This window comes from Callospermophilus lateralis, chromosome 16 (genome assembly GCF_048772815.1).
Source record: "Callospermophilus lateralis isolate mCalLat2 chromosome 16, mCalLat2.hap1, whole genome shotgun sequence".
NCBI classification, from domain to species: Eukaryota; Metazoa; Chordata; class Mammalia; order Rodentia; family Sciuridae; genus Callospermophilus; species Callospermophilus lateralis.
In genome coordinates this window covers 61,516,414-61,543,917 of record NC_135320.1, presented here as the reverse complement: position 1 = coordinate 61,543,917, position 27,504 = coordinate 61,516,414, and the positions used below count along the sequence as shown (strand labels likewise).

The window sequence follows — 27,504 nt, the reverse complement described above, 5'->3', positions numbered from 1 at the left end:
ATTTCCCATGTTATTGAATAGGCAGAATTAATATTGTCAAATTGACCATACTACCAAAAGCACTATGAGGATTTAAAGCAATTCCCATTAAAAGTGCAATGACATTTTTCATAGAAATAGACAAAGCAATCATGAAATTCATTGGAAAAATAAGAGGCCTAGAATACTCAAAGCAATCCTTAGCTAGAAAAGCAGAACAGGAGGCATCAAATACCAGACCTTAAATTATATTACAGAACTATAGTAACAAAACCAGCATCAAAACAGGCATAAGACCAACAGAATAAAAGACACAGAACAAACCCACATAAATACAGTTAATCTCATACTAGACAAAGAAACAAAAAGTATACATCAGAGGAGAGAGACTTTTCAACATATGGTGCTGGGAAAACTTGAAATCCACATGTAGTAGAATGAAATTTAACTCCTATCTCTCACCTTACACAAAATTCAATAATTCAACTCGAAATGGATCAAAGACCTAGGTATTAGACCGAAACCCTGCTCCTACTAGAATAAAAAGTATAGGCCCAACACTTGAACATGTAGACTTAGTAATGGACTTCCTTAACAAAACTTCTAAAGCACAAGAAGTAAAAGAAAAAAAATCAATAAATGGGATGGTATCAAACTAAAAAGCTTCTTCACAGCAAAAGATACAATCAAGAACATGAAAAGAGAGCCTGCAGAATGGAGAAAATCTCTGCCATCCATCCCTCAGTTGGGTGTTAGTTTCTAGGATACACAAAGAATTAAAAAACTTTAACACCAAAACAAAACAAACAAACAAAAGCCCCCCACAAATAACTCAATCAATAAATGAGCAAAGGAACTAAAGAGACACTCTGCAAAAGAAGAAATATGAATGGTCAACAAATGTATAAAAAAACTCTTCAACATCTCTAGCAATTAGAGAAATGCAAATTAAAACTACACTGAGATTTCATCTCACTCCAACCATAATGGCAATTATCAAGAACATAAGTTAACATGTTGGCAAGATGTGGGGAAAGGGTAACACTCATACATTGTTGGTGGGGCCACAAATTGGTGCAATCACTATGGAAAGCAGTATGGAGATTCCTCAAAAAAAATAGGAATGGAACCACCATTTGACTCAGTTATCCCACTCCTTGATATATATATTCAAAAGAGTTATAATCAGCATACTACAGTGATACAGTCACATCAATGTATATAGCAGCACAATTCCAACAGTTAAGCTACAGAACCAACCTAGATGCACACTTCAACAGATAAATGGGTAAAGAAATGTGGTTTATATACACAATGGACTATTACTCAGCCATAAAAAGAACAAAATTATGGCATTTTCTGGTAAATGGATGTAACTGGAGACTATCATGCTAAGTAAAATAAGTCAACTCCAAAAAAATAAGAGGTCTAATGTTCTCTCTGATAGATGGATACTAACACACAATAAATGGGGGAGGAAGAACAGAAGTTCATTAGATTAGACAAAGGGAAATGAAAGGAAGGAAAGGGGGATGAAAATAGGAAAGATAGTAGAATTAATCCATGTAACTTTCCTATGTACATATATGAATACACCTAAGTGAATTTTACCATTGTGTACATCCACAAGACTGAGATCCATTATTACAATAAGATATATTCCATTCTTGTATAAATATATCAAAATAGATTCTATTGTTATGTATAACTAAAAAGAACCAATAAAAAAACGCTGTGTTACATTAATCATCTCTACTTGAGTAGTTGTCTCTCCAATAAATTATACGTGCCACTAAAAAGTAATTTCTTGCAGTTCCCTTCACTTGTCTCACAATATATAATATATATAACACACAAAATATGTGTTAATCAACTGCTTGTGTTATTTTGGTAAGGCTTCCAGTCAATAAAAGGCTATTAGTTAAGTTTCTGAGGAGTCAAAAGTTATAGTGGATTTTCAACCGCATGGGGAGGGGCAGTTTTAACTAATCCCTATGTTGTTCAAAGGTGAACTGCATATTTTTATAACTTTCTTACACAATATGTTAACTAATTTAATATTATTTAAATTAGATTATGACATATTAAAAATATATACTGTAAATTCTAAATGAGTCACTAATAAAGTGCTATAGGTAAGAAGCCAGCAAAGGAGATAACATGAAATTATAAAGTACTCAATGCAGCAGGGTGCAGTGGTGCACACCTGTGATTCTGGCAGCTGGGGAGGCTGAGGCAGGAGAATCAGGAGTTCAAAGCCAGCCTCAGCAAAAGTAAGGCACTAAGCAACTTGGGGAGACCCAAAAAAGGGCTGGGGATTTGGCTTAACAGTTAAGTGCCCCTGGGTTCAGTCCCTAGTACCAAAAACTAAAATACGTACATACATACATACATATTTAGGCTCAATGTAAAAAAAAGGAAAAAGACAAAACACATTAACACTTATTGAAAGAAAGATGAAGTAGATATAATACTATTCGCAGAGTGGGTTTCAAAGCCAAGAATATTACCAAGAATAAAGAAGGCCTTTCATAATGACAAACAATTCAATTCATCAAGTCAATATAAATTCCTAAACATTTTTGCACCTAATAGCAGAGTTTCAAAACACACACACACCCCAGAAGAAAACTGAACTGCAAGAAGAATAGACAATTATACAATTACAGTGATATATTTCTACATCTTTCTGTTAAGAAGAAATAGAACAAATAGAAAATCAGCAGGAATCCTTAAGAACAACACTATCACCCAACTTGACTTACATGATTTATAAAATATTCTACCTACAGCAGAATACACATTTTTTCAAGTGTACATTGAACATTTCTCAAGATATACTGTATTCTAGACTTTAAAACAGGTCTTATCAGTGGTATACTCTCCGATGGCATAGAATGAAGTTGGAAATTAGTAAAAGAAGATAACTAGAAGGGCTGGGGTTGTAGCTCAGTGGCAGAGACCTTGTCTCTCATATGTGAGGCACTCGGTTTGATCCTCAGCACCACATAAAAATAAATAAACAAAATGAAGACATTATATTCATGTATAATTAAAAAATATTTTTTAAAAAGTATCTAGAAAGTTCTCAAATATTTGGAAATTAAAACAATCTGAAATATTCAATGGGGCAAAGAAGAAATCAAGATAAAATATTTTTAAATGAATGAAAATACTACATTATCCAGATTCTGGGATGCAGCTAAAAGACTGCTCAGGAGGAATTTATGCACTAAATGTTTGTTATTTCAAACAGTTCATGAATTCTGACTCTAAGTAATGGTTCTCATGTATGCCTGCAAAGTCAGTATCAAGTTATAGTCATTTTCCAAGTAAAACCTGGAAGTTATTTTTCAATTCTGTATTAATTTACAATAATTCCTTTGAAAATTGGAAGTTTTTCCTTGAAAAAGCAGCCAGGTATGGTAGATAAAACAGATTCAAACTATGAATTCTGCATAATGGAGAAACCTTGGATATGTTAATCTTTTCTGATTTTTTTCCTATGAAGAAGAAATAGGACCTCCTATTTCACAAATTATTCTGAATTGATAAATTAATTAGTATACCTCAAGTCATTCTGACATATAGTAGGTACTCAATAAATAATTTTCTTCCCATTTATGTGTTATAATAACTTTACAAAAGTAGTATTTCAAATAGTACCTATTAATGATCTCTCTTTTCTTACATGCTTCTTGAAACATTCTAGAAATAGTAATTAACTGCATTTTATAGTGAATTTATTTGTACTCCATTACCTTTAACAATTGTAACAGACCACCAGACTTTAGGTTATGTGAAAGGACCATGCTGACTCAAGCTAGGAATTATCTCAAATGCCTTTAAAAAAAAATTTATTTTTAGTTGTAATTGGACACAATACCTTTATTTTATTCATTTTATTTTTATGTGGTGCTGAGGATCTAACCCAGGGTCTCGCACACAAATGCTTTTTAAAATATTCAGGTATTTGGGGCTGGGGTTGTGGCTCAGTGGTAGAGTGCTTGCCTAGCATGCATGAGGCACTGGGTTTGATCCTCAGCAAAATGTAAAAGTAAAATAAAGACATTGTGTCCACCTTAAAACTAAAAATATATTTAAAAAAATATTCAGGCTAATGTTGGTGAGAAAAAATGTAAATGGCAAACTGTCATGTTTTAGTTATTAAATTAGGCATGATTAAAAGTTTTCTCTAAAATGTCATCCATTACCTTGCCACTGGTGATATATTTGCAATTGATTTTAAGAAATTTCTCAGTAAATGCTTCTTCTTCCTCAGAAGTTGAAGATACCACTCGGGCAGGTCGAATACCAGTAAAATTTGATGAAGGAGTTGCTTCTTTTGGATGGATTACATCAGTATTCTTTAAAAAAGAAAAAAAAGGCACTTTAGAAAACTAAATAATAAACACATTATGAAAGTCAAACGAAGTTCTTCCCAATGTACTATTCTTTCCTACTACATTCTGGAGATTAGCCCAAAATGTTCTTATATAAAAAAAAATATAATAATAGTGTTGTTTATGAAAACAATAGTAAAGATCTCAAATTACAACTTAAACATACACTTCTAGTGATTTCTTAAAAGGGAAATATTTGTGTGGGTGTATGTCTATACCCACACAGGCACACATACAAAATATGTAAATGAAAACATGCATAATCATCAGGAAAACATTAAAAACTACATTACTTGTACTCTAATCCCCACCAGCACCCACAGTGAAGCGTTTATTAAAATACTGTTCTTCACAAGATTGTACAATACCCATCAGGTTTTGGGAGTAGAGAAGAGGTGAAAAGCTTGTATTTGTTGCCTAAATATACCGTAAAACCCATTCATTGGAATACCATTAAATTTCAAACTACAAAGTTTAGTTAGATTATAGTTTAAAACTTTTGGTGCCATGAACCTTTTGCAGAACAGCCTATAAATGTGTTCTCACAATGTAATTGAATGGTTCAAATAAAAAGTAAAAGAAAAAACCATTATTGATATACAATTATCAAAACATTTTTAAAAACAAACTGAAAATTAGTGCATACGTTTCTTAATATACTAACAAGATCTAATTATAAATAATATAATGTGTAATTATAATGTTGAATATAATTGTTGTTCAATTACTGAAAACCACATTTTGTGATGTTTACAACAGGAATAAAGTGATCTCAAAATATCTATGCATTATATTGAAGAGAATGCCACAGGTATGCCTATTATTATATATTTGCCATTTAAATTCTTATTTATTAATAATCTTAATTTTAAAAATATCTGACTGCACTTAAAATTTTTATATCCAAGTTCTCAGACCCTTTAAATTACTACACACAATATCTTCCCACAGAAATTCATTTTTCACTTGAACACTTTAAGAAGGCTAGATGGATTCTCTTTAACCTTTTTAAAAAATATGTCCACAGAGGCATTTATTTCATACTTTATGAATAAATGTAACTGCTTTATGAACAGTTTTCATAGTAGAAATACTTCTGAGATTTGAGTTAAAATCTGTCACTTTGTAACTTCTAACTAATAGTTTTAATTTGGGTTTTAGAAATAATAAACAAGACTGCCTTCTCTTCTGTCTCATAACTGAGATATTGGAAAAGACTGCAAACCTTACAAAACTTTTTCTAACCTAATGAAGAAATGTAACTTCTTCAACCCATATAGGGCAGACTTTTTAAAGGAAATTTACTCTCAGCTAAATTCTGTAAATTGACAAATGAGTAAGATGAAGCTGAGATGCAAATCCATGTTACCAACACATGTTGCCAGTAAGTTTAACTGTTACACTATAAACCTTCCCTTCCCTTCCATCAAATGACTGCAAATATGCCAAGAGAAAAATAGCTGATGTTGAACCACCAGAAAGGACCAATGCAAGCTGGCAAAAAGCTATCAACAAATTTTATGACTGCTCAATAACTTCCAAATTAACAATAATATCATTATGTAATATGCAACCCCACTAACAAGAAGGTACATTATCAAATGCTTCCTTAAATGAAAATAAACCACGTTGAACAACATGATCTCCAAGGTTCCCTAAAAGGATATAATTCTATAACTCAGTATCTACAACAATTCTGATTTTTCAGTGTAATCCTATTACATGAGTTAGCTTGCAAATGCTCAAAATATAGCACAAAAGAGATAATTTCTTTCAGAAAGGTCAAAGTTGTTCAGAGGAATTATTATCAGACAGTATTACAACTTACATAAATTTACATTATGCAGTGTATAAGTATCTCAAAGTAGCTAGTTTTGACTGATACTTAGAGATGTGATTCTTAATACAATTGTTTGAAGCTCATTTGAGGACTTTCTTATATTTCTCTGTGTAATTTTGTTTTAGCCAACAGAGAAGGAAAGGTCCTTAGAAATCCAGACATATAAATATTTATCTAGCCCCAATATTGCCCCATATATTCAAGTGTGAAAAAGCGAAGTATTACCAGGACAAATTGTTGAAAAAGCTGAATCAGAGTCATTTTTCATGCGATAACTACACATTACTAAAAATATAATTTATATAATATTACCATAAGTCACTACCATAAACTAATAACTCCAAATTCTTCACTTGCCTTCTTGCCTTGGCTTTATTGTGTTTTTGCCCCTTTGTGGTTGAAAATTTGTAGAAATGTTATCTAGTAACACAGAGGTAACACACAGGAAGTTTGTGGAGGAAAAGCCATAGAGGCAGAAATACCAACAGTTTTCATACAACATATATATGGTAAATAACTTAAGAGAAAATGTTTAATATTAAAGCAATGTATGTTAATTTCTTTGTTTAATATGATATATAATGAGTACCATTTACTTCCTATACCTTTCAGAATTTATTACATTCAATTTCTTAGAATCAAGAGGTTGAGAATGCTAAAAATCAAAATCCAAAATAAAATACAAAAAAAAAAAGAAAAATAAATGTAACTGTAACAACACCATTAGTGCTATACAAGGGGCTTTGGATCTGGCTTTCAGTTTTCTAACAACCAGATTAAATGCAAAGCAAGATCAATTTTTTATTCTAATTATGGAAGTGATACATCCATTTAGAATCTAGAAAAAAACTGTTGCTCCGTACTTCAACCATTTCTTATGATATTGAAAATACAGAAATTTCTTGTATATAAAAGAATTAATTTCTTAAAATCTAAATAAATAAAAAGCCATATTTTAAAGTTCTATTTTATCACATATTAAACATAAAATTCTGTTCTAAATATTTAAGACCAAGCCATAATTTGGGCATAATATATTAAAAGCACATAATAAAATATAATTCCCAAATAAGTTGTTGAATTTAAAATAAGCTAGAATTTCAAAGTTAAACTATATATAACATATAAGTATTATATAGTTTATTTATTAATCATATATTTGTTTGGTACTTATATTCACATAACTTTATTATAATATGTAAGCTTTACACTTAATAAAGTACATATAAGTTGCAGATATTTAGATATTAGGATTTAAATTTAAAATTAAAGTTAAAATTCTAATTTACATAGTAAAAAAAACAGGTATAACACATTTTTATATAGTCTTAAAATAGTAGATATTACTGTTTAGAAATTATAAGTTTAAAAATACATAGAAATACAAAGAGAAAGATGAGAGGTTATAACTTATTTAAGTATGGCATATGTGAGAGCAATTCTCAGAATGGGACTTGATATGGAAATATTCCCAATCTGAAATCTGAAATGCTCTTAAAATCCAAACTTTTCTGAGTACTTCCATGAGGCCACAAATGGCAAATTCAGCACCTGATCTTAGATGCAGTAAAAACTATGGCACACTGAAAATACTGTATAAAATTACCCTCAGGTTACATGTCCTAAGGTGTATATGAAACACAAGTGAATTTTGTTTAGACTTAGATATCTCAATACATATATGGAAATATTCCAAAATCAGAAACCTGGTCAAAAGCAGAGATGGCTCAACCTATACATTCCTTTTGGGTGACTGCATTCTAAAGTACAAGGTTTCCATACTGACACAAATAAGATACAACAGATAAGCACTGGAAAAAGACCTCACATCTGTCTCTTTCTCTCTTATATACATGCACAAGGGAAAAAGTCCTTGATAAAATAGTTATCAATAATAACATTTAATTTACTCTATAAAAAAAGAGGAATATGATGAAATAATACGGATCAAAAAACTCAAAAAACTTAGAAATGAATAAATGTAGGCAAATTAATAATTTGTGCTTTGTTACCAGTTTGGTACTTGGTATCCTAAACTTTATTTGCATGCAAATTGAAGCAGAGAAGAAAAATAAGCCACAGAAAGATAACAGAGCAGCAAGGAAGATTTCCACACAACAATCTAGCTATTTAATGGAGAAAGTATCATATGCAAATACTAGGTCACTATGAAAATGAAAAAGTATGATTGGTATTAACTTATATAGGAAAGGCAAAGAAACATATAGTTCCTTTCAGAGAGTTTAATCAAAATTATTACATAAAGTCTCTTCCTGGAAATTTGTTTGAAAATGTAACTTACATACAACACTCATTCCTTAGATATGCAAGATAAATTAATCCATAATGTTATACTCAAAAGAATGATTAAGTTGATAAGTTGTTTTTAAAAGGGAGTGTTATCAAAAAATGTAAGTTTTCCAAGTACTAGTATATGCATATTCACAGAAACAAATAAAATTCAAATTGGATATGGACTTCTCATTGTGATACTCTCATGTATTATGTAAAATTCCTTTCTATATTAAATTACATGGAGTTGATGAGCACCTTTGGATGATCACCACCAAAAGTAAATCAAATTTAATAAGAATATTTACTTAAAAATTAAAACTTGCCACTTTAATTAACAAAAGGTACACTCTTGTTTTAAACATAGTCAAAGTAGAATGAAAAAACATGATAAATGTATACACAGTAATATTTCTTCATAACCATCATGAAAAAGCAGAGATACTTACAGTGGTCTTTTCAAATTCGGCTTCAGATGATGTTGGTGACAGAGGACTTATGGGGCTTAGAGATGGCGAACTCTCAACACTGGACACATATTCAGGATCAGGAACATATAAAACCTGTAAGAAAGCAATCACATAGAGATGAGTCAAACTGAAAAGTTAACAATCAGATGATGTTGTATAAGTAAATACAATTATCAAAATAGGGAAAAAATAAAACTTTCAGATTATAAGAATATTTTTTTACCATAACAGGTCTATGGAGTAAAAGTAAAAGATATTTAAAAATCAATTTAAACACATTTGATAAGCATAGTACTGACACATGGTGGGGAAACAATAATTTTCAAATACTATAGGTATTCATCTTAAAGGCAATCTGGCAATAGTATAAAATCAAAATCAAAATTAAAACTGCACATATCTCTTTGACATAGCCATTCTACTTCCAGAATTTACCCTACAGAAACATGAATAAAATTAAATATGTATAAGAGTATTCATTGTAGCCATATTAACATCAGCAAGATAAAGCATACTGTGACTGAACTGATATACATCAGTATGCACACATGAAAAAATCTGCTGTGCTTAAATAGAACATTTTCCAATCAACAATAATTAAATTTAAAATGAAAAACAAAAGCCCTAAAAATTAAAAAAAAAAAAGAATATTTCTAAAAGTATACGTGACCTGTAACTGGAACTGGCTGCTTTTGAAAAGGAAATTAATGAGAAGGAAGCATACAGTACCTTTAAAAATGTTGAAATTTTTTAATCTAATCCATGTACTACTTAAATACTTTTGAAAGCTCTTTAAAATTATATTTGAAAAGATTATTTAGAATTATTTTTAGTATATATTAAAAAAAACTCAGACATAAATGACAATTTTATAGAAAATTGAACAAATCTGATGAGATCTGTTCCAATCATAAACCATCCATAGTATCATATATGATTTGTTCAAAGCATTCATAAAATTATTCTTATTACATTTTCTACATTATACACTACAAGCAATAAATACTTTCTACTTAATGATTCTAAATATCAACACTTTTAAAAGAAGGTAATACCTGTCCAGTAACAACTGCTCGGGAGAATAATTTATTTAACTGAACAAGCTCGTTGGGCGTTGTATCAAATTTCAGGGCTATACTATTCAAAGAATCCCTTGATTCAACCTGTTTAAGAAAAAATATAATGAATTATTTTAATCTGTTAGAACAAAAACTACATTATAATATTTAATGAGTATTAACATATCTATAAAGCAATCTTAAATTTGATTAATAAAAAGAATTTTTATCTTTGGAGACAGCTGTCAAGAAATATTATGTTTTGTTAACAAATAATCTCAACTTATAATATAGAGTATATGCTTATCATAATACATATGGGTCTCTAATTCAAGCTTTTTCAAAATATCAAATACAATTTAAAACATAATATGTACTTTACAAAGTCATTAAAATACTATACTATTCATTTACATAATTTCTAAAATCTATGGAACTTCTAAAAATATAATCATTTATTTTAGCAAAGTATACCTACCTATATTAAAATAAAAATGCCATTTCTAATGATTTTTCTGTATATATTCTGCCATTTATATGTAAAAGTACAATGTTTAAATCAAACTTGATCATCTTCTTTTGAATTAATATAATTTCATAAACATATTTAGAGAAATTATAAACAATGGAATTTTACCAATCAGACTTAAAAAACTCAACTGATCTGTCAATATATTCTATTGAAGTCCTCCTTGTGTAAGGCATTTGAAGAGAACACAACTAAGTGCAACTAAGTGGTTTTAGTCTAAAAGGGATTTATAATCTGGTTGGAAAACAAGATAGATAAAAATGGTTATGTTAAAAGATGGAGAACAATTTACAATAGAACAGCAAATGCAACTGAAGTTTTGAGTACAGACAGTGTACCATGTACTCCAAAATTGTCCAGGAAAGGGTGTAGGAAAGTTTTAAAACAAACACTTAAAGAAAGGGATACACTGTGAGAAATTGAGAGAAGTAATAGAACTTTCAAAGTGAAGATGTGTAAATTGATTCTTGAAGAAGGGGAAAGAATAAGAGAAGAGAAAAAAAATTTTTAAAGTGAAGGTAACAGACATGGTTAGGAGGTATAAAAATATAAAGCACATTTGAGAGATATCTCCTCTTCCTCCTAAACCATCCAGAGAATCTTCATGAAGCACAGATTTTTAAAAAGGTTATTAATTAGAATTAAAACTCTTAAAAAGCACAGGATTGAAAAGGCATTTAGAATTAGGTTGAAGAAAAGTTGGAAAGTCAGAAAAAAAAGACTGTGTTTTAAATAATAAACATAATATTTTCTTTACTTGATTTATTAAATGAAATTTATGCAAAATACTTGAGCTAATGATCTATCTCTGCATCTTCCATCTCATCTACACAATGAACTACTTTTATTGAAATAATATAAGATCTCTGCAACAAAGTTATTTTGTAGTAACATCTATAAGTTTACATAGGACTCTCATATAATCATAACTCTTGGTTATAAAGCAAAGGAATTTGCTTATGTGGCACCTTATGATATTATGGCAACAACCTAGGATTAATGGGACAAGAGAATGAATACAGAAAAATCAATATAACACTATTGCAGATTAGGTTTAAGGTAACAAAATGTAAAGAAATAGATCAAGGTACATAATTTTCAACTAAGATTAACGAGTTTTTAATTTATAGATTAAATGGAGTTTTTATAGTAATAGTAGGTCAAGAAAGCAAATGTGAATAAGCAACCAATATTGACTCTAAAAATTCCAAACTAGATAAATAACAGACTGAACAGAAATAAGAAAATCTGACATTATTCAAGGATGGAAGAAAAAAAGGTTTGCTATACTTTTTAAATATGACATGATACTAGGAAATGTAAGCACCCCAAAAATCAGGAATAGAAAAATTCTGACCTTACTCTAAGTAGCTCATATAGTAAAGTTATTAAACTCTGCAAGTAACAAAATAAACATTAGAAAAAATGAGAAAAAACAAGGGACCACTCATATTTGGAATCAAGAAGAGACGAACAGTCAGTGATGTAGATGGAATATATAATCAAAAGATAGGAAAAATACAAGGGCAATAAAGGATAATGATAGTAAAATGTAGTACAATTAGTTTCAAGAATAAAGTAGGGTTCTAGGAAGAGAAAATAGAGACAGAAGGAGCGGATATAGCTGTAGATAACTAACGACTGACAATTTTTTTGGAATGTAAGAATGATGATTCCTTAGACTGAAGAGATACAATAAACAAAAGACAAATAAAATATGCCATATCTAAAATTATTGATGCCATTACAGAACTACAAAGACAAAGACAAAACTTTAAAAGTAACCTATAAACAAAAAGATTGCTTAAAAAACAAAATAACAACAGAGTACACAGGACAATCAATTAATACTCATTGTCCAAAGACTGGCAGAAAAATAACTATCAACTTACAAATCTACAGACAGCTAAACTATGAGGAATGAGAGTACAATAAAGATTTTTTGGTATATAAACTGATTTTACAGCTTCAAGTTCTCACTGAAAGCACTTTTATAGACCCTCAGAAAGAAAAGTGAAAGTAGAAAGAATGATGAACAGGAAGCAACAAGAAAAAAAGGTCACTGTGTTTGATAATTGGAAAGGTATTTCAGTAGAAAAATATAGAAATATTAAGTTATTAAAGGAAAAAATATGTATATCATTTTTAAGTTCTACTTATAATTCCCACTGACAGTGATTTTATTCTAATTTTATAACTAAACTGACATGCATATGTGTACAAATTATATATATATATATATATATGTATGCACGTATATATACACACACATATATGTACATATACACACACATATATGTAGACATACATGATTTTAACTCTAAGGTTACATAAAGTACAGATTAATTTTATTTACACTATATACAAAAGGTTTGTAAATATATTTAAGGTAGATCATAAAAGTAGGAGAGTATAAAACAATAATCTCTTTCTTAGTGTTAGAAATATATGATTCTTTTAGAATCTGGAATATGGAACACATAAAATGAAAAAAAAATAAAACTCTAAACAAATACACCTGTTAGCTGTTTAATATGATTTCCAGCAAATACTTGATTTTCCAAAGGCAATTTATAATGTTAGAGGAGAGAATTTTAGGTTTCAATTAACCTTCTCTAATTAAATAATGGTCTTAATTTTAGTTTTAATTTTACCACAGATACTCAATTACTTTGATTACAAAGTAATTTGTTTATTTTGTTCAAAATTAACAAAAATTTTACAATTCTTCACAGTCATGATTACATGTATAGATTTTTTATACCGTATAAAAATAATTTGATGTCTTAACATAAGGAATACATCAAATTATTTTATTCACTCTTACTATTTAAACTTACTCTCTTTTCCAACATGCAGGTTCAAGCATACACAATTTTAAGTTTTATAAAATGCTTTACTAGATTCCTTTTGAAAGTAGTAATTAATTCTACCTTAAATTAACTGGTTTGTAACCTTTAAAAAGTAATCTAATATATTTGATATTGTCAATTATATATTACATGAAAATTGAATATAACTCAAAATTTTGACAATTTGTTTAACTTTATGGATTCATGGAAAATAACCAAGAGTCATACTGTCAAGTTTCATGAAGAAACAAATGCTATATTAACATTTTAAATCACTATTTTCTTCATAATGTATTAGAAAAGCATAAAATAAAATTAAGCTCAGGGAGCTGGGGCTGGGGCTCAGCATAAGCACACTTGTCCGGCATGTGTGAGGCACTGGGTTCGATTCTCAGCACCACATATAAATAAACAAAATAAAGGTCTATCAAGAAGTAAAAAAAAAAAAATTAAAAATTAAACTCAGCTAAAATAATTTCTTTATAATGTGTCAAGATATCTAAATAAACAATTATTTACACTCCACCAAATAAGCTGCACACCAAACACCAAAGTCAATCTCTCACTTCAGTTTTCTATAATTGAATCAGAAATGGAAAAAAAAAATGACAACAGGAAGATTTGATTGTCACTTCAATAACAGAAAAAAACAACAAAAACCCTCCACTTGCATAGCTAAAAAATCAAACTAAATCTATCAACTAATCTTTTAAGTATTTTTTTTTTAGTGGGGTAAGTAAACAGGGATTGAACTCAGGGGCACTTGGCCACTGAGCCACATCTCCAGCCCTATTTTGTATTTTATTTATTTAGAGACAGCGTCTCACTGAGTTTCTTAGTGCCTCAATGTTGCTGAGGCTGGCTTTGAACTCTCGATATTCTTGTCTCAGCCTCTTGAGCAGCTGGGATTACAGGCATGTACCACACCACTCAGGTCTTTTAAAGCATTTTATCTGTCATTAACATTATCATTAGCACTACTGGAAACATAATGATAGTCACATTTCTAGAAAAAGCAAATATTTTCCTAAAAGTCTAACCTAATAGAATTATTAAAGCATAAGAACTTTGATTCACAGTTAAATTATCATTAATATTAAATTTAATTTGGTGGAAAAACATTTCATAGCTCATAGTAAAATTCCTTATTAAGGAAAAATAATCCTAAAAAACTTAACTGTTATTATTAATAAAAGTTATCCAGAGGGAAGTACAGATTTTTTTTTAAATAAGGCAATTAACAATCCTTGCCATATGTGTAGTATGAACAGAAACTGTCTTAAATAACATAATTACAAAGTTAAGTTCCTTTTTTAAAAGCAAACAACTTACAGTATACTCAATAGTCCCTTTAGGTTTCTGAAAAGACATCCTTCTCCCATCTTTCTTGTCTAGGGTCTTTTTTTGGCCAGTGTCTGTAAAAAAAAAAAAAAAAAAAAAAAATGAGGCAAAAGTCCTATTAAGTTCATTTTCCTTTCAGAGTAATGTATAGAAGTGCTGAACAGAATTCACTGGGCAGATATCTAATTCACAAATAATACAGCTTGCTCCCTGGGACTCCCTGCCCTGGACAAAAAAAAATTTAAAAAAAGGAACTGACCAATACAAACCACTATAGTAATTAGAAGTCAATTCAAAACATAAATAACTGTCAACAGAAAAATTTATTAAGTTATTAAACACTAGATTATGGGTCATTATTTCTACATTATAATAAGATAATTTGAAAGATATTTTAAAAATATATTTGAAGATATATACATGTATATGCTTATGTATTTGTGTATGTGTGTGTATGTGTATATATACAAGTCTCATAGAATCCTCTCTAAAATACAATAATATTGTTATCTTCCTTACTTACACAGTGAAGTAAATTAAGGTTTGCTTTCATATATGAACATTTCACGTATTTAATTTCAGTTTATGTATCAATTATTTTTCATTTGCTTATCATGACATTTCATTTGAATATTTCCTTATCATTAACATTAAACTAACTTGTTTCAGTTTAAACTTTACACTAGGCTTAACCTTATCTATACTTCAATGCAATTAGTACAATGATTTATTAAATTCTACTCTCAACTAAACATTGAAAAATGAATAAAATGGAAATTTCTAAAATGCTAATTTGAAAACTCAAAATAGTAAACAGAAAAGAATGCTACATTTACCTAAGATTAAAAACTAGAGTTTTCAAAGACAAATTAGTTCCACCTGAGCTAGTTCTAATCTAGAGAAATATATGTTTTACAGTTCTCCCTCTATCCAAACTTGACTGATATTTGAACCATACTAGTTTATTTACATGTATCTAAGTAGCCCAGTTGCTGAGTGAATAGTTTTAATGAAGCATATTAATAAGAACAACAAAGTCTGAACCCCACAAAACCCAGTTAGCTCTTTAACGCTTAAGAATACTGTCCTAAAACCTTCCAAATCACTCAGGATAATCCAAGTCTCATTATTATTTACTCGGTATATTTACACCCTACACAACATCTGGAACAGTTTTTGAAATTATTATCTGTTTTTAATCTCTTCCACTAAACTGTAACCTTCAAAACACTGCCTTTGTTCTACATTTCCTCCTCAGTGCTTAACAATGAGCCTAACATGGCAAACATCTAATTTGGATGAACTGAAGCAACAACTTGATCTGTACCTAGAATTATAAGAATTATTGTTTTAAAAAAATTGATTACATTTCCCATAAATAAAAGTAGACAATTACAGTTCATATATCACAACTGCAGTGAAAGTGTGTTTATATACACACATATACAAATCCAATTTTTATATTCTATAAATGTATTCTTAAAATTTGAAGAGAAAAAAAGATAAGAACTTAGGTGAAAAAAAAAATGGGGCCAAATATATAGTCAGAGAATTCACAAAAGGTCACAAAAATGGCCCTTAAACTTAAAAGATATTTAATTTCACTCATAATTTGAGAAATTCAAATTTAAATTGCAAGATATTTCTCCCCTATCAGTATGGTAAAAATTCAAAAACTTGCCCACACACTACTTGGCTGTAAAAAAACATTAATTCTTCCATATTTCTAATTTTAATGCAAAATGCTACAATTGTAATGAAGGAGAATGTTACTTTTGCTCATCAGAATATTTAAATCTTTTCTATGTTGAATAGCTTATACTTAAATTTGCTTCTCTGGGAAAATAAAACTATTTTAAATTAAGTTTAAACAGTAATTTATTACTGTATTTTCAAAAATGGCAGAGGAGTCAAAACCATTTTATTTTGCAATTTAAGCTTCTCTTAGCAATGCAAAATACAATTATAGATGACTTTTCACTAATAATGTATCTCTCCTTATCTCATTTTTAGAAATTATCAATAGTCTACATTTACTTTGAATAACCCTTATTTGAAATTATTCAGACCAGAAATTAATTCAAAAATCAGATTTTGAATTATACTGGATTTAGGGATATTTATGTAGAAGATTAAAAAGTTTCAAATTTTGGAGCAATTCAGACTTTGGTTTTTTGGATCAGGAACACTCCAACTTTAGAAGCTTTTGAACCTGTGTTTCATAATCTCCAAGGTTAATTATACATTTAATCACAAGAAAATTGCAATTACTCTAATTTTCAAGATCTCACCATGGAATGCCATTCAGGGAAAGAAAATTAATTAATATAATAATCTCAGAGTTTAAAGTTTGAAAACAAACTGAAATATTTCATAATTTAAAACTATAAAACATTTTGTAACAATTTTATCTATTATAAAAATAGTTCCAAGTATTAATTATTAATATTAGGTTTTTAATAAACATAAATGCCAGAACAAAATTAACTGTTCACCTTTGTCTATCAAAAAACAATACAATCAGAATCACAGTATCTGAGAGTTCAAAGTGATCACCATTGTTAAGTACAGTCTCTTCCTGAGTAACTTCAAAGTATCCTTTAAAGACAACTGTCAGCAAATATGAATCTGGTTGGGAGCATGGAGAGGAGGAGCCCTATTCTTCCTCACAAAATTTATTGCAGTTTAGAAATACATACTCACCGTGGTCTATTTAATAATAAAATGCAGATGATGTCTACCAACTGTCTACACGCCAAGCACTTTTGTAGTACTTCACATATATTATCTCTAATTCATTGACCCTATGAAATATGTATCATTATTATCTCCATTTTATAACTGGGGAAATTGAGACAGAGAAATTAACAGCAACTATACAACAACAGCAATAACAAAAAATAGTGATGGAATTCAAACTCAAGTCAATTCAGTCTGAAATAACTGTTCTATTTAAAACTATACTCATTAGATTATCAGCTTCATGAGGGCAGAAGACACACTTGTTAGTTACACCAATACAGACAAGTGGTTCTCAACCACAGATGTTTGCCTTCCCTGACCCCCAGAAACAGCAGGCAAAGCTTGGAGACTTCTGCTTACTCAAATTGTGGGCATATTACTGTTACCTAATGTAGAGAAGTTATGGCTATGCTAAAAATTTTGTAATGCACAGGACAATCTCCCACAACAAAGATTTATCAGTCACAAAATGTAAATACTACAGAGGCTGAGAAAGCCTGTTGCATACCCAGCACATAGTATTAGGCATGGCATACTACTGGTGTTCAATAAATATTTGATAAAATGAATAAATAAGACTTTCCCTGAGATATCATCATCTTGATATAGTGGAAAGATAAAGGGAGTTAGATTTTATCAGTGTTACCAAAAGCCAAAACCTTAATTATGTTATGCATATGTTCTCCTCTACAATGAATACTACAAGTTTTGACATGGTCTTCTAACATGTGAACTCTAAATATTTTCTGACTTCTACTCTAATTTTCATTTACCCAAGTGCTATTTAGATAGTACTGATTAATTTGCCAATGATAATTTTAAAATTTTATCTTTTTGGCAAAATAAAATATTCAAAAGAAATTCAAACTTTTGAAAAAACGTAACTTGCTTTATGACTATATGTAAATTTAGCAAAAGTTTCAAAAAACCATATACTACCCTGTTGGATATAGTGTTTTTTTGTCAATGTCCCTGTGCAGAAGGTCAAGTTTGCTACTCTGCTGTTCAAAACCTCAATATCTGCATTGAGTTATTTTTGTGTGCTTTTTCTGATGGATACTGTTAAAATCTCCCACTATGACTATGAGTTCTTTAATTCTTCATGTCTCTTCTACATTGCTTTGTGTATTTTGAGACCATATTATTGGGTTCATGAGATTATATCTTTCTGGAAAATTGAATATTTTCTCAGAATTTTTAACTTAAGGCTGGATTTGTCTAATGTTAATATAACAACTTTCTTTTCATTAGCTTTTGCCTTTATTTTCCAATCTCAATCTTTCTGAATCTGTATGCTTTTGATATATCTCTAAGTGGGTTCTTTTTATTTCTATTTGTTCTATTTTTTCTCCTTTCTTGTATTCACTGGATTAGCATTTGTTAATTTTTCATTTTCCTACCATTAATCTGGAAGTTACATATTTCCAAGCCTGGAAATCAACAATTAAATAATTCTTTTAGTGGTCATTCCAGAGATTACAGCTTGAATTACTAACATATAAATTAGAGCTTAATATTAAGTAGTAATTTTGTTTTCCTTTCACTGTGTTACTACCAAGATTTACATGCAATATTTTGTTATGTACCTTTATTACATGTGTATATAAAAATCATAAGAAATTATAACATTTTTAAACATTCAACATTTAGTTTTATCCTCATAGCTATCACCTTTATTGCATCTCTCGGTAATTTCATAGGTCATATTATTCTAGGATGGCAAGTACTTTTAAGACTTTAAAGATAAAAATCAGTTGCGACTATTTCTGGTGGAAAAATCAATATCAATCTTAATACTAAATCATTAAAGGTTTGGGATTATTTATGTGAATTGACTTTAAGATTTTGTTGTTGTTGTTGTTGGTCTTTAGTGTGGTTTCTACCAGGGGCTCATAGGGATTTTTGAATCTGTGAAATAAAGTCCTTCTTCCGTTGGAGTTTTCAGTCATTCTCTTGTTAATGTTTCTATACCATTCTTTCTTCTCCTTCAGGGATTCAAAACTCCTATGTTAGAAGTCCTCATTAAATCTTTTATTGAGCTTACCCTCTCCTCTATTTTCCATTCTTTTGTCCTCTGTTTATTCTGGATATTTTCCTCCAACTTATCTTCTAATTCATTAATTCTTCTGTGTTGTCTACATTGCTCTTAAATCCATCCACAAAAGTCCTAATTTGGGGAATTATATTTTTCAATTATAAAATAGGCATTTTTCTTTTTTTATAGTTTATAATATTCTCAATTAGCTGAAAATTCTCAACAGAGCCATAATAAATCCAATAACTATATCTAAAGTTCCTATAGGTGTGATTCTAGTCTCTGCTGTTTCTTATATCTTGTTTCATCATGTACCTAATTAGAGTTTGTGTGCTGAATACTAAATCTGCAAAACTTTCTACAGAAATAATTTGATATACAGAGCTAAATTTTTACAGAGTATTAATGTTTGTGTCTGTCAAGTACTCGAGGATATTAGCAATACCAGATTTTGTTAATGAAATTGTAAAAATTTTGATGAAGCTAAATATTATCCCACCACAAGAGCCTATCTACTTTGGTTACAATCTTTTTTTTTTTTTTTTTTTTTTTTTTGGTGCTGGGGATCAAACCAAGGGCCTTTTGTGTTCTAGGAACATAATTCTACCAGTGTATCTCCAGACTTTACTCTGATTTAAAAATCTTTCACCAAATGCTAAAAGATTTGGGGTTCAAAGTACAAGAGATTCTTCCCTCTTCCCTATAGTGGGCCTTGCACTAAAACTCTTTTCTGGAATCAATGCTTTTGAAAGAAAGAAAAAAGAAAACCTCAAAGATAGGTGCCTTCTCTTTAGACCGCTGTGTCTTCATTCCGACCCTAACCTAGTCATACCAGTTAACATTCTGATAATATCCTTCATAGAATTTGCTTTATTTTGGCCCAATGTTTTGTTCTCAGGGGGGTTGTCTGAATTATCTAGCGTGCTATTACCAAGCTTAGAAGTACTCAAAAATTTTAAAGCAGAAAATTAACAAAGCAGTATCTGACCTTTAAAAAGATCATTTTGTTAATAGAATGGGAAAGTAAAACTGGAGGATGAGAGCAAGCCTGGAAATCAACAATTAAATTAATATGAGATCTAGTTTCCATGTACTTAAAAATTCTTATTATAACTGAACATTATAATTTCGGTAGTAGCTACTGAAAAAAAGTTTGATGATTTTTTAAAAAATATGGATTCTATATTTTATAATATAGAATCATTTCAAATAATAAAAATACTTTAAAACTATATTATGAACTAAAAAAGATATACTGATTATAGATTTTCTGATTAACTGATCCTCTCTATCATGAGGTACTGGAGGAAAAATGTCTGTATTTTGGACTCTTCACTCTCTAATGACTCCTTATCCATAAAGGAAACAAAACAAAAGCCTTCAATTTTCTTTCAAATCTGTACCCATCCTCTCTAAAATGTTACCCCATCTGTTTCTTTTAATAGTTGAACTTTTGAAAGTATGAATCTTTCACTGTCCTTGCTCCATCTTTTACTGATTCCACAATGCGCTGAAATCACTTCTCTGTTCCCCAGAGTTCACTACGTGTGCTTTGGAACAAATAAGTTATTTGATTTTTTTTTTTTTTTCTTTTGGAGAAGGGGATGCTGGGGTTGAATGGAGCAACATCTCTCTTATTTTGAGAGGGAGTCTCACTAAATCACCTGGAGCCTCCCTAAGTAGTTGAGGCTAGCTTTGAACTTGTAATCCTCCTGCCTCAGTCTCCTGATTGGCTGGAATTATAGGTGTGCACCATTGTGGCCCGCCTGATGGATTTATTTTCTTCTTCTAATTTCATTTTACTTAAACTCTGTGAAGCTTCCAACCAATTCCTTCTGCATGCATCTCTACACCTTTATTTGGAAACATTATACCTCTTTGTCTCCTACTTACTAATGTCCCCGCTCCTTCAGCATCCCTTTCCTCCATCTAACTCTTAAATTAACATTTAAGGGCCACCAAGGGCTTTTTGGCAGCCTTAATCTAAGTGAAAGTGCCATGATATAAAAGTCTATATAAAGCCTTACTACTTAAAAGTATATTCCAGGAACCAGCAGCATTGCATCAGCTAGGAGCCTGCTGTGAATGCAGGATCTCAGGTTCTTTATCAGACCAGCTGATTCATGATTGATTTGTATGCACAATGAATTTGAGAAATAATGTAAAAGAGATTTTGAAGGAATCAAACTGTTGATTAGATAACTGACAAAATAAATGTTATTTACTAATAACTTCCTACTTAATGACAGCTAATACTAACAGTTTTCAAATCTCTGTCAAACTAATATAATTGTTTCTAAACAAATTTTCTAAATTAGTCATTGTGATAGATTATATTTTATAGTTATGTTGTATTTCTCACTGTGGAGAAATATAAAATCATTCCACTGATTTTACACATAGCTGTATGACTTGCTTTGCCAATGGAATAAGAACAGAAATGGTATAAGTGTCCCAAGGAGAACTGTATAGAGTTGACAATAAATTTGTTTTCTTTTCATTCTTATCTCAAGACCAGAGATGTTCTACAAAGCGGTTGCTCCATCAACATGAAATCTAGAGGAAAGATGTAATTCCTAAAAGATTATTGCCCATATACACATATGTGGTAGGCACACAAGTCTGACTATTCCCATTTCTGTTCCTGGTTAAATTATTGTTCTTTGAATATATAAGAATTATTTCAATAATTCGTATATAAAAAACAAATTACTTTCCAGAGGGAAAAAGAAAACAGTCTTTCTTGAATGAGAACACTTTACTGAAACCACAAGAGTTAAAGTATGTCAATTGTATCAAAATATGGGCTCAAGATGCTAAAAGTGCCATTAAGAAATACTGAACAGAAAAATTTAATTATAAAAATAAAGTTGAAAAAATTTTTTACAAACATTAAAATGTAAACATAATATAATGATCAGGATGTGAGGAAAAAAATGGGAGATGAAATTGCTAATCTCATATCAAAGCATGATATGAGATTACATATGAGATTACTACAGCCCACCTAAAACTAAAAAAAAAAAAAAAAAAAAAAAAAAAAAAGATCTGTTGATGTTTTTAACAGGTTACCAACCTGTTAATGTTTTTTTTCTGAGAATCAACCTAACTTCATAGATGTACTTTGAGAAATTAATTTCTCATGATAATTAAGTATGATCTTTCATTCTGTTACTTCCTCCTTGTATTCATTCATCCATGCTGTAGTTATGTACACATAGAGGGGATCCCAGTAGTAATAGCTACCCTAATATCAATTATTTCTCTGGATGACTAAATTTAAGGTGATTTATAGTTTAATCTTTACAAGAATTCCTTTATAGATAGCATGCATCCATTTTACTACACAAAAGAAAAAAAAGAAAAAGGCTTTTTTGTCTGTACACTTCCATGTAAAATCCAATTTTAGCAAGAACCTTCTAAATCAGCTTAACTGGAATACCCTCTACCTCCAGATATCTGATCACCTTCCACAGAAGATCAGGAATCTCATCCTTCTCAGAGGTGTACCCCAGAGGTGAAGTCTGATTACCCTGGATTTTTTTTCAACAAGAATTCCCTTTACTCCTGTTATTACTTACCTCTTCGTAATTTTCCATCCATCTACTCCCACCTTACCTCTTGGTTATAAATTCCTTCTTGCCCATACTATATTTGAAATTAGGTCCAATTTCTCTCCCCCATTGTGAAATTCTACTACCACAGCCCATATACCTATGGCAACAGTCCTAAAATCTCTTATCAAGCTTTAATAAATGTTATTGAATAACTTTTCCTTTGAATCCAGAATCCAAATTCCTCAATTCAGTTCCTTATTTGTACTAGCCACATTCAAGTACTCATTAGCCACATTTGATGTCATATACTACTAAATATCACAGATACAAAACATTTCCATCATTGAAAATTTTTAGTACTATTTCAGAAAATACAAACTCCAGAGCCTTGACTATATAATTGAAAACTTACACTTAAATTAAAACCCTATCCCTCAGTTCAGACTATGAAATTAATGCACATTTGGATGATATTGTCCCCATACAAAACTGCCATTACTAACTATTATTTTGGAGTTATACCACTAACCTAAATTTAAGAATAGTGTTTAAAAAATAGATTTCTGAAATTGCAATCTGCACATACTAAAGTGATAAGATTTTATATTTGTTTTTTGCTATATTATAGAGTACCATGAGAAAATTTTTCTCTTTATTCTTAGTTTGTGAATAGCTGTGTTTCTCCTGCCTGCCTAAGTAAAAAGTTTATCTTTATATTAGGGCCAATGTTATTTATGTCTAGTCACATTTCCCTCTTTTACTGATTGCAAGAAAACAAGAGTAAATTTTGGGGCTTTCTCCAACATTTATCTGCACTTAAAAACATATTCCTTTTTTGTACTAGTACCACTCATTGAATAAAATTTATTAAGATTTTCTTAATATAAGTTAACAGGTGACTATGAAAGGACCTTTCAGAGTAGCCCCTTCTCTACCTTATAGACAGTTTCACTTTCCATAGCTTCAGCTACTCCCCCAGTTAATTACATTTCAAACAATATTAAATGAAAAATTTGAGAAATAAAAAGTGTTAAAACTTCACTTTGTTCCAAGCAGCATGATAAAACTCATGTCATCCTGTTCTATCCCGCAACAGATATATTCCCTTTGCAACAGATATATTCCCTTTATCCTATGTATCTACTCTATACATTACTCATCCACTGATCACTTAGTAGTCACTTAAGTCATCATCTCAATTGTCATGGTACTGCAGTTCTGTGTTTAAGTAACCTTTATTTTATTTAATAAAGGCTCCAAAGTTCAAGAGCAGCCAAAGAGAATGTTGACTATTATCAGAAGTCCATGTCTTGGTTTACTTATTGTCCATTATTATCAAAAGTGAATTGTTAAGAAGAATATCAACCTCAGGCTTCTCCTTCAGGAATATACACATTCAGTATATAGAACTTTTGTGCTATAATATGAAAAAAAGAACCCATTTACATAATTTCTTAATGAGTTTGAAATTTAAAGTCAATAAAATATAATTTGTTTTGTTCCTAGATTAAGCTTCTTGAAGGCTACCTTTTAAATTCAGCTCTATATACCTTTACAGTCACAAATACCAAATAATTTTAAAAAATATATATTTTAGCAAAGTAAGAGGCAGGGAAAATACCCAGGTAAAAAGAAACCTACTTAAAATTCAAACTCACAAAATAGAAGCATCCGGGATAACTGATTTAAGAAAAAGTATTAAAGCTTTTCCCTGAGATGTAAAATAATTCAAGTGATAAAATTTTAATGTCCCTATTTTACTTCATTCTTCATAAACTCTATTTATACACATAGACACACAACACTAATCAATGTGTTATGTAGCAGCAGGTTTAGATGACCAGTTTAATCAACAATTTGCAACTAAAATCTTGTGGTTGGTAATAAAAATGCTTAAGGCCTACATTCAAAGTTAAAACAACTGCTGACTACTAAGGTCAGCACTTGTACACAGAATAGCAATCTTAGCAGAATTGGTCTCATTACTTCTTCCATGATGCTACCCACACTACTATACTTTCCCACCAAGGGGCAAAGGAAGACTAGGATGGAAAAACAGACTCCTTCCCTTCTCACATCCCAACATCAAAGGAGTTATTCATTAGGACAGGGTGGGCAGAAATTTTTAAGAGTTAGACCACACCTCTCCTCTACTTCAGACCTAAACAGGAATGGAAATTAGTAGGGAGATAGGTTTTAAATTGAACATGAGACTTAATTTTTAAAATAAAGTGACTAAGAAATGACTGAAAGGAGCTGTTTAAACTGCTAAATATAAATCAAAAGAAAATTTAAACAGGGCTGAACTATGTTTAAACGATTCTGTCACCAACTGAGAAAATAGGTTGACATAACAACAGTTTTGATAAAAGCTGTTTCATGTTCATATTATAATAAAATTCTAAATTAATCTATTGATCTTTATTTATTTATTAAAATATGATCTAGTAAAGTGAATACCTTTAAAGAATACACAATGTGTGCTATGGTCCCATCCCAAACAAGAATACTACAGAACTAAAACAATTTTTTAAATCAAATACTAATATAAGCAGGAAGAAGCATTTTTAAATGTTTTCTTTGCAATTGTTAATAAGACCAATGGTGTGACAATCTCCTTAATATGTCCAAGTCTCAGTTATGGTTTTCCTAAGGGGGCTATAATGTTGGAGTGAACAAACACTAAAAGCAAAAGCAGCCATCATGGACAGGAGTAAGGTGGCAATAATACTAATAGTCCAGTATGTAGGCTGCTTATAGAATTTCAGAAGCACTAACCAGTTTTATCTGCTCTCCCCTTAGTCTGTCAATGTGAAAACTATTATATTAACATCATTACTGAAGATTAAATGGTGAGGGACAAGATCATGAGCAACAAAAATGGGGCCTTGGAATGCAGCCAAACTACAAGTGAGAAAGTTTTTGTAAAAGAAATACTAAGAACTTTTTCAAGAATTTAAGGAAGAATGACAGCAGGTAATTTAAGCAGTTGTTAAATATATATCTATACACACACACACACACACACACACACACAGAAATAAAGGTAGCCATAAAATATAGGGCAAAAGGATATCCTTCAAATAAACTGACCCATACTCAAAAGGACACAAATGCAAAAATCAACCCAAGAGCCACAACCCATCTGGCATGCAGCTCCAAAGAATAGAATTCTCATTTAAGCAAAGGGTGGCTAGAAATTTAAAAAGAACCGTTTATTTTTTACTTGTATATATTCATGCTGCTTCTCTAAAGTCAGAGAAACTTAGGGAAGCCAAACTTAGTCTAAACACTGCAAAGGATGGTCAAGTGATTGCTAGAACACTTATTCTTTGAACTGTCTTCAGAAGGCAGTATCTTAATTTTAGTTTTTACCACTAAATGCTATTTTCCAGCTTTATCACCCATCATCTTCACTAGTTCCACTCCAAATAAAAAAGTTCTAGAACTGGAAATTCAGATCATCCAATCCAACCTGTTTACAGGAAACAAGAAAATATAGACCCAAAAGGAATAAGTAACTTGCCAAATTCTTTCAAGAAGTTAATACTAGCTTACCTGCCCAGTTGACTGTGGTCATACTTCTGTGACATCATAAGGCCTCTCTAACCTATTAGACATTTGGAGGCACCAAGAGTTTTTTTTAAATGTACAATGAATTCATAAAGCAGCTTCAATAGAATAATTTTGGCTTTTAAAGTTGCAATCAAGAAAAATATCAGACATAGAGACATGCTCAATACATGTTTATGAACAAAAGATCTGGATGTAGATTAGATATTTGAGCATATTTATTAATATATTAATTTTACTGCTTTCTAGTTAAGTTACCTTACATATTTCTGAATTCTCCATCCACCTAGAAGCTGCTTATACATCAACTGTTAGGCAACTGAAAACTTTTTAAAAATATTCTTTATTTGAACACTTGAAATTTCTGTAACTTCACAGGGCCTGATGCTGCAAGCCTGTAATTCCAGATACTAGAGAGGCTGAGACAGGAGGATCATAAGTTTGAGGCCAGTCTCAGTTATTTAGCAAGGCCCTAAATAATTTAGTGAAATCCTGTCTCTAAATAAAAAATAAAAAAGGCTGGGGATGTAACTCAGTGGTAAAGGGCCCCTGGGCTCAAAGCCCAGTACCTAAAGAATAAAAACTAAAGATAAAAAAAAAAATTTCTGTACCTCATCCCTGTTCTCACCTTTGAAAGGATTCTGCATCTGTCCAAAGCCCTTAGAAGCAGACAATATTTTCCCCTATTTTTGCTTTCTAATTCCACAAGCAGGAATTCTATAAAGAAAATATTGTATGTAAAGTGAAGGAAAATTATTTAAAGGAGCCATGCTAAAATAGATTTGAATACTGCACTAACTCCAAAGCTTAAATTACATACCAACACACACAGA

General features: G+C 30.4%; 1 protein-coding gene across 3 annotated transcripts in view; it reads right to left on the bottom strand.

The window, feature by feature from the left end:
- Oxr1 (oxidation resistance 1) overlaps positions 1-27,504 on the bottom strand; it is an 80,273-nt gene that overhangs the window by 51,539 nt on the left and 1,230 nt on the right. For all 3 annotated transcript variants that reach the window (XM_076836359.2, XM_076836357.2, XM_076836358.2), the window contains exons 2-5: positions 14,756-14,838; positions 10,040-10,147; positions 8,964-9,077; positions 4,194-4,346 (exon numbers count right to left, since the gene is read on the bottom strand). In XM_076836359.2, the coding sequence (XP_076692474.1) occupies positions 4,194-4,346; positions 8,964-9,077; positions 10,040-10,147; positions 14,756-14,794 (414 nt within the window). In that variant the 5' untranslated portion in view covers positions 14,795-14,838. The remainder of the gene's footprint in view (positions 1-4,193; positions 4,347-8,963; positions 9,078-10,039; positions 10,148-14,755; positions 14,839-27,504) is intronic.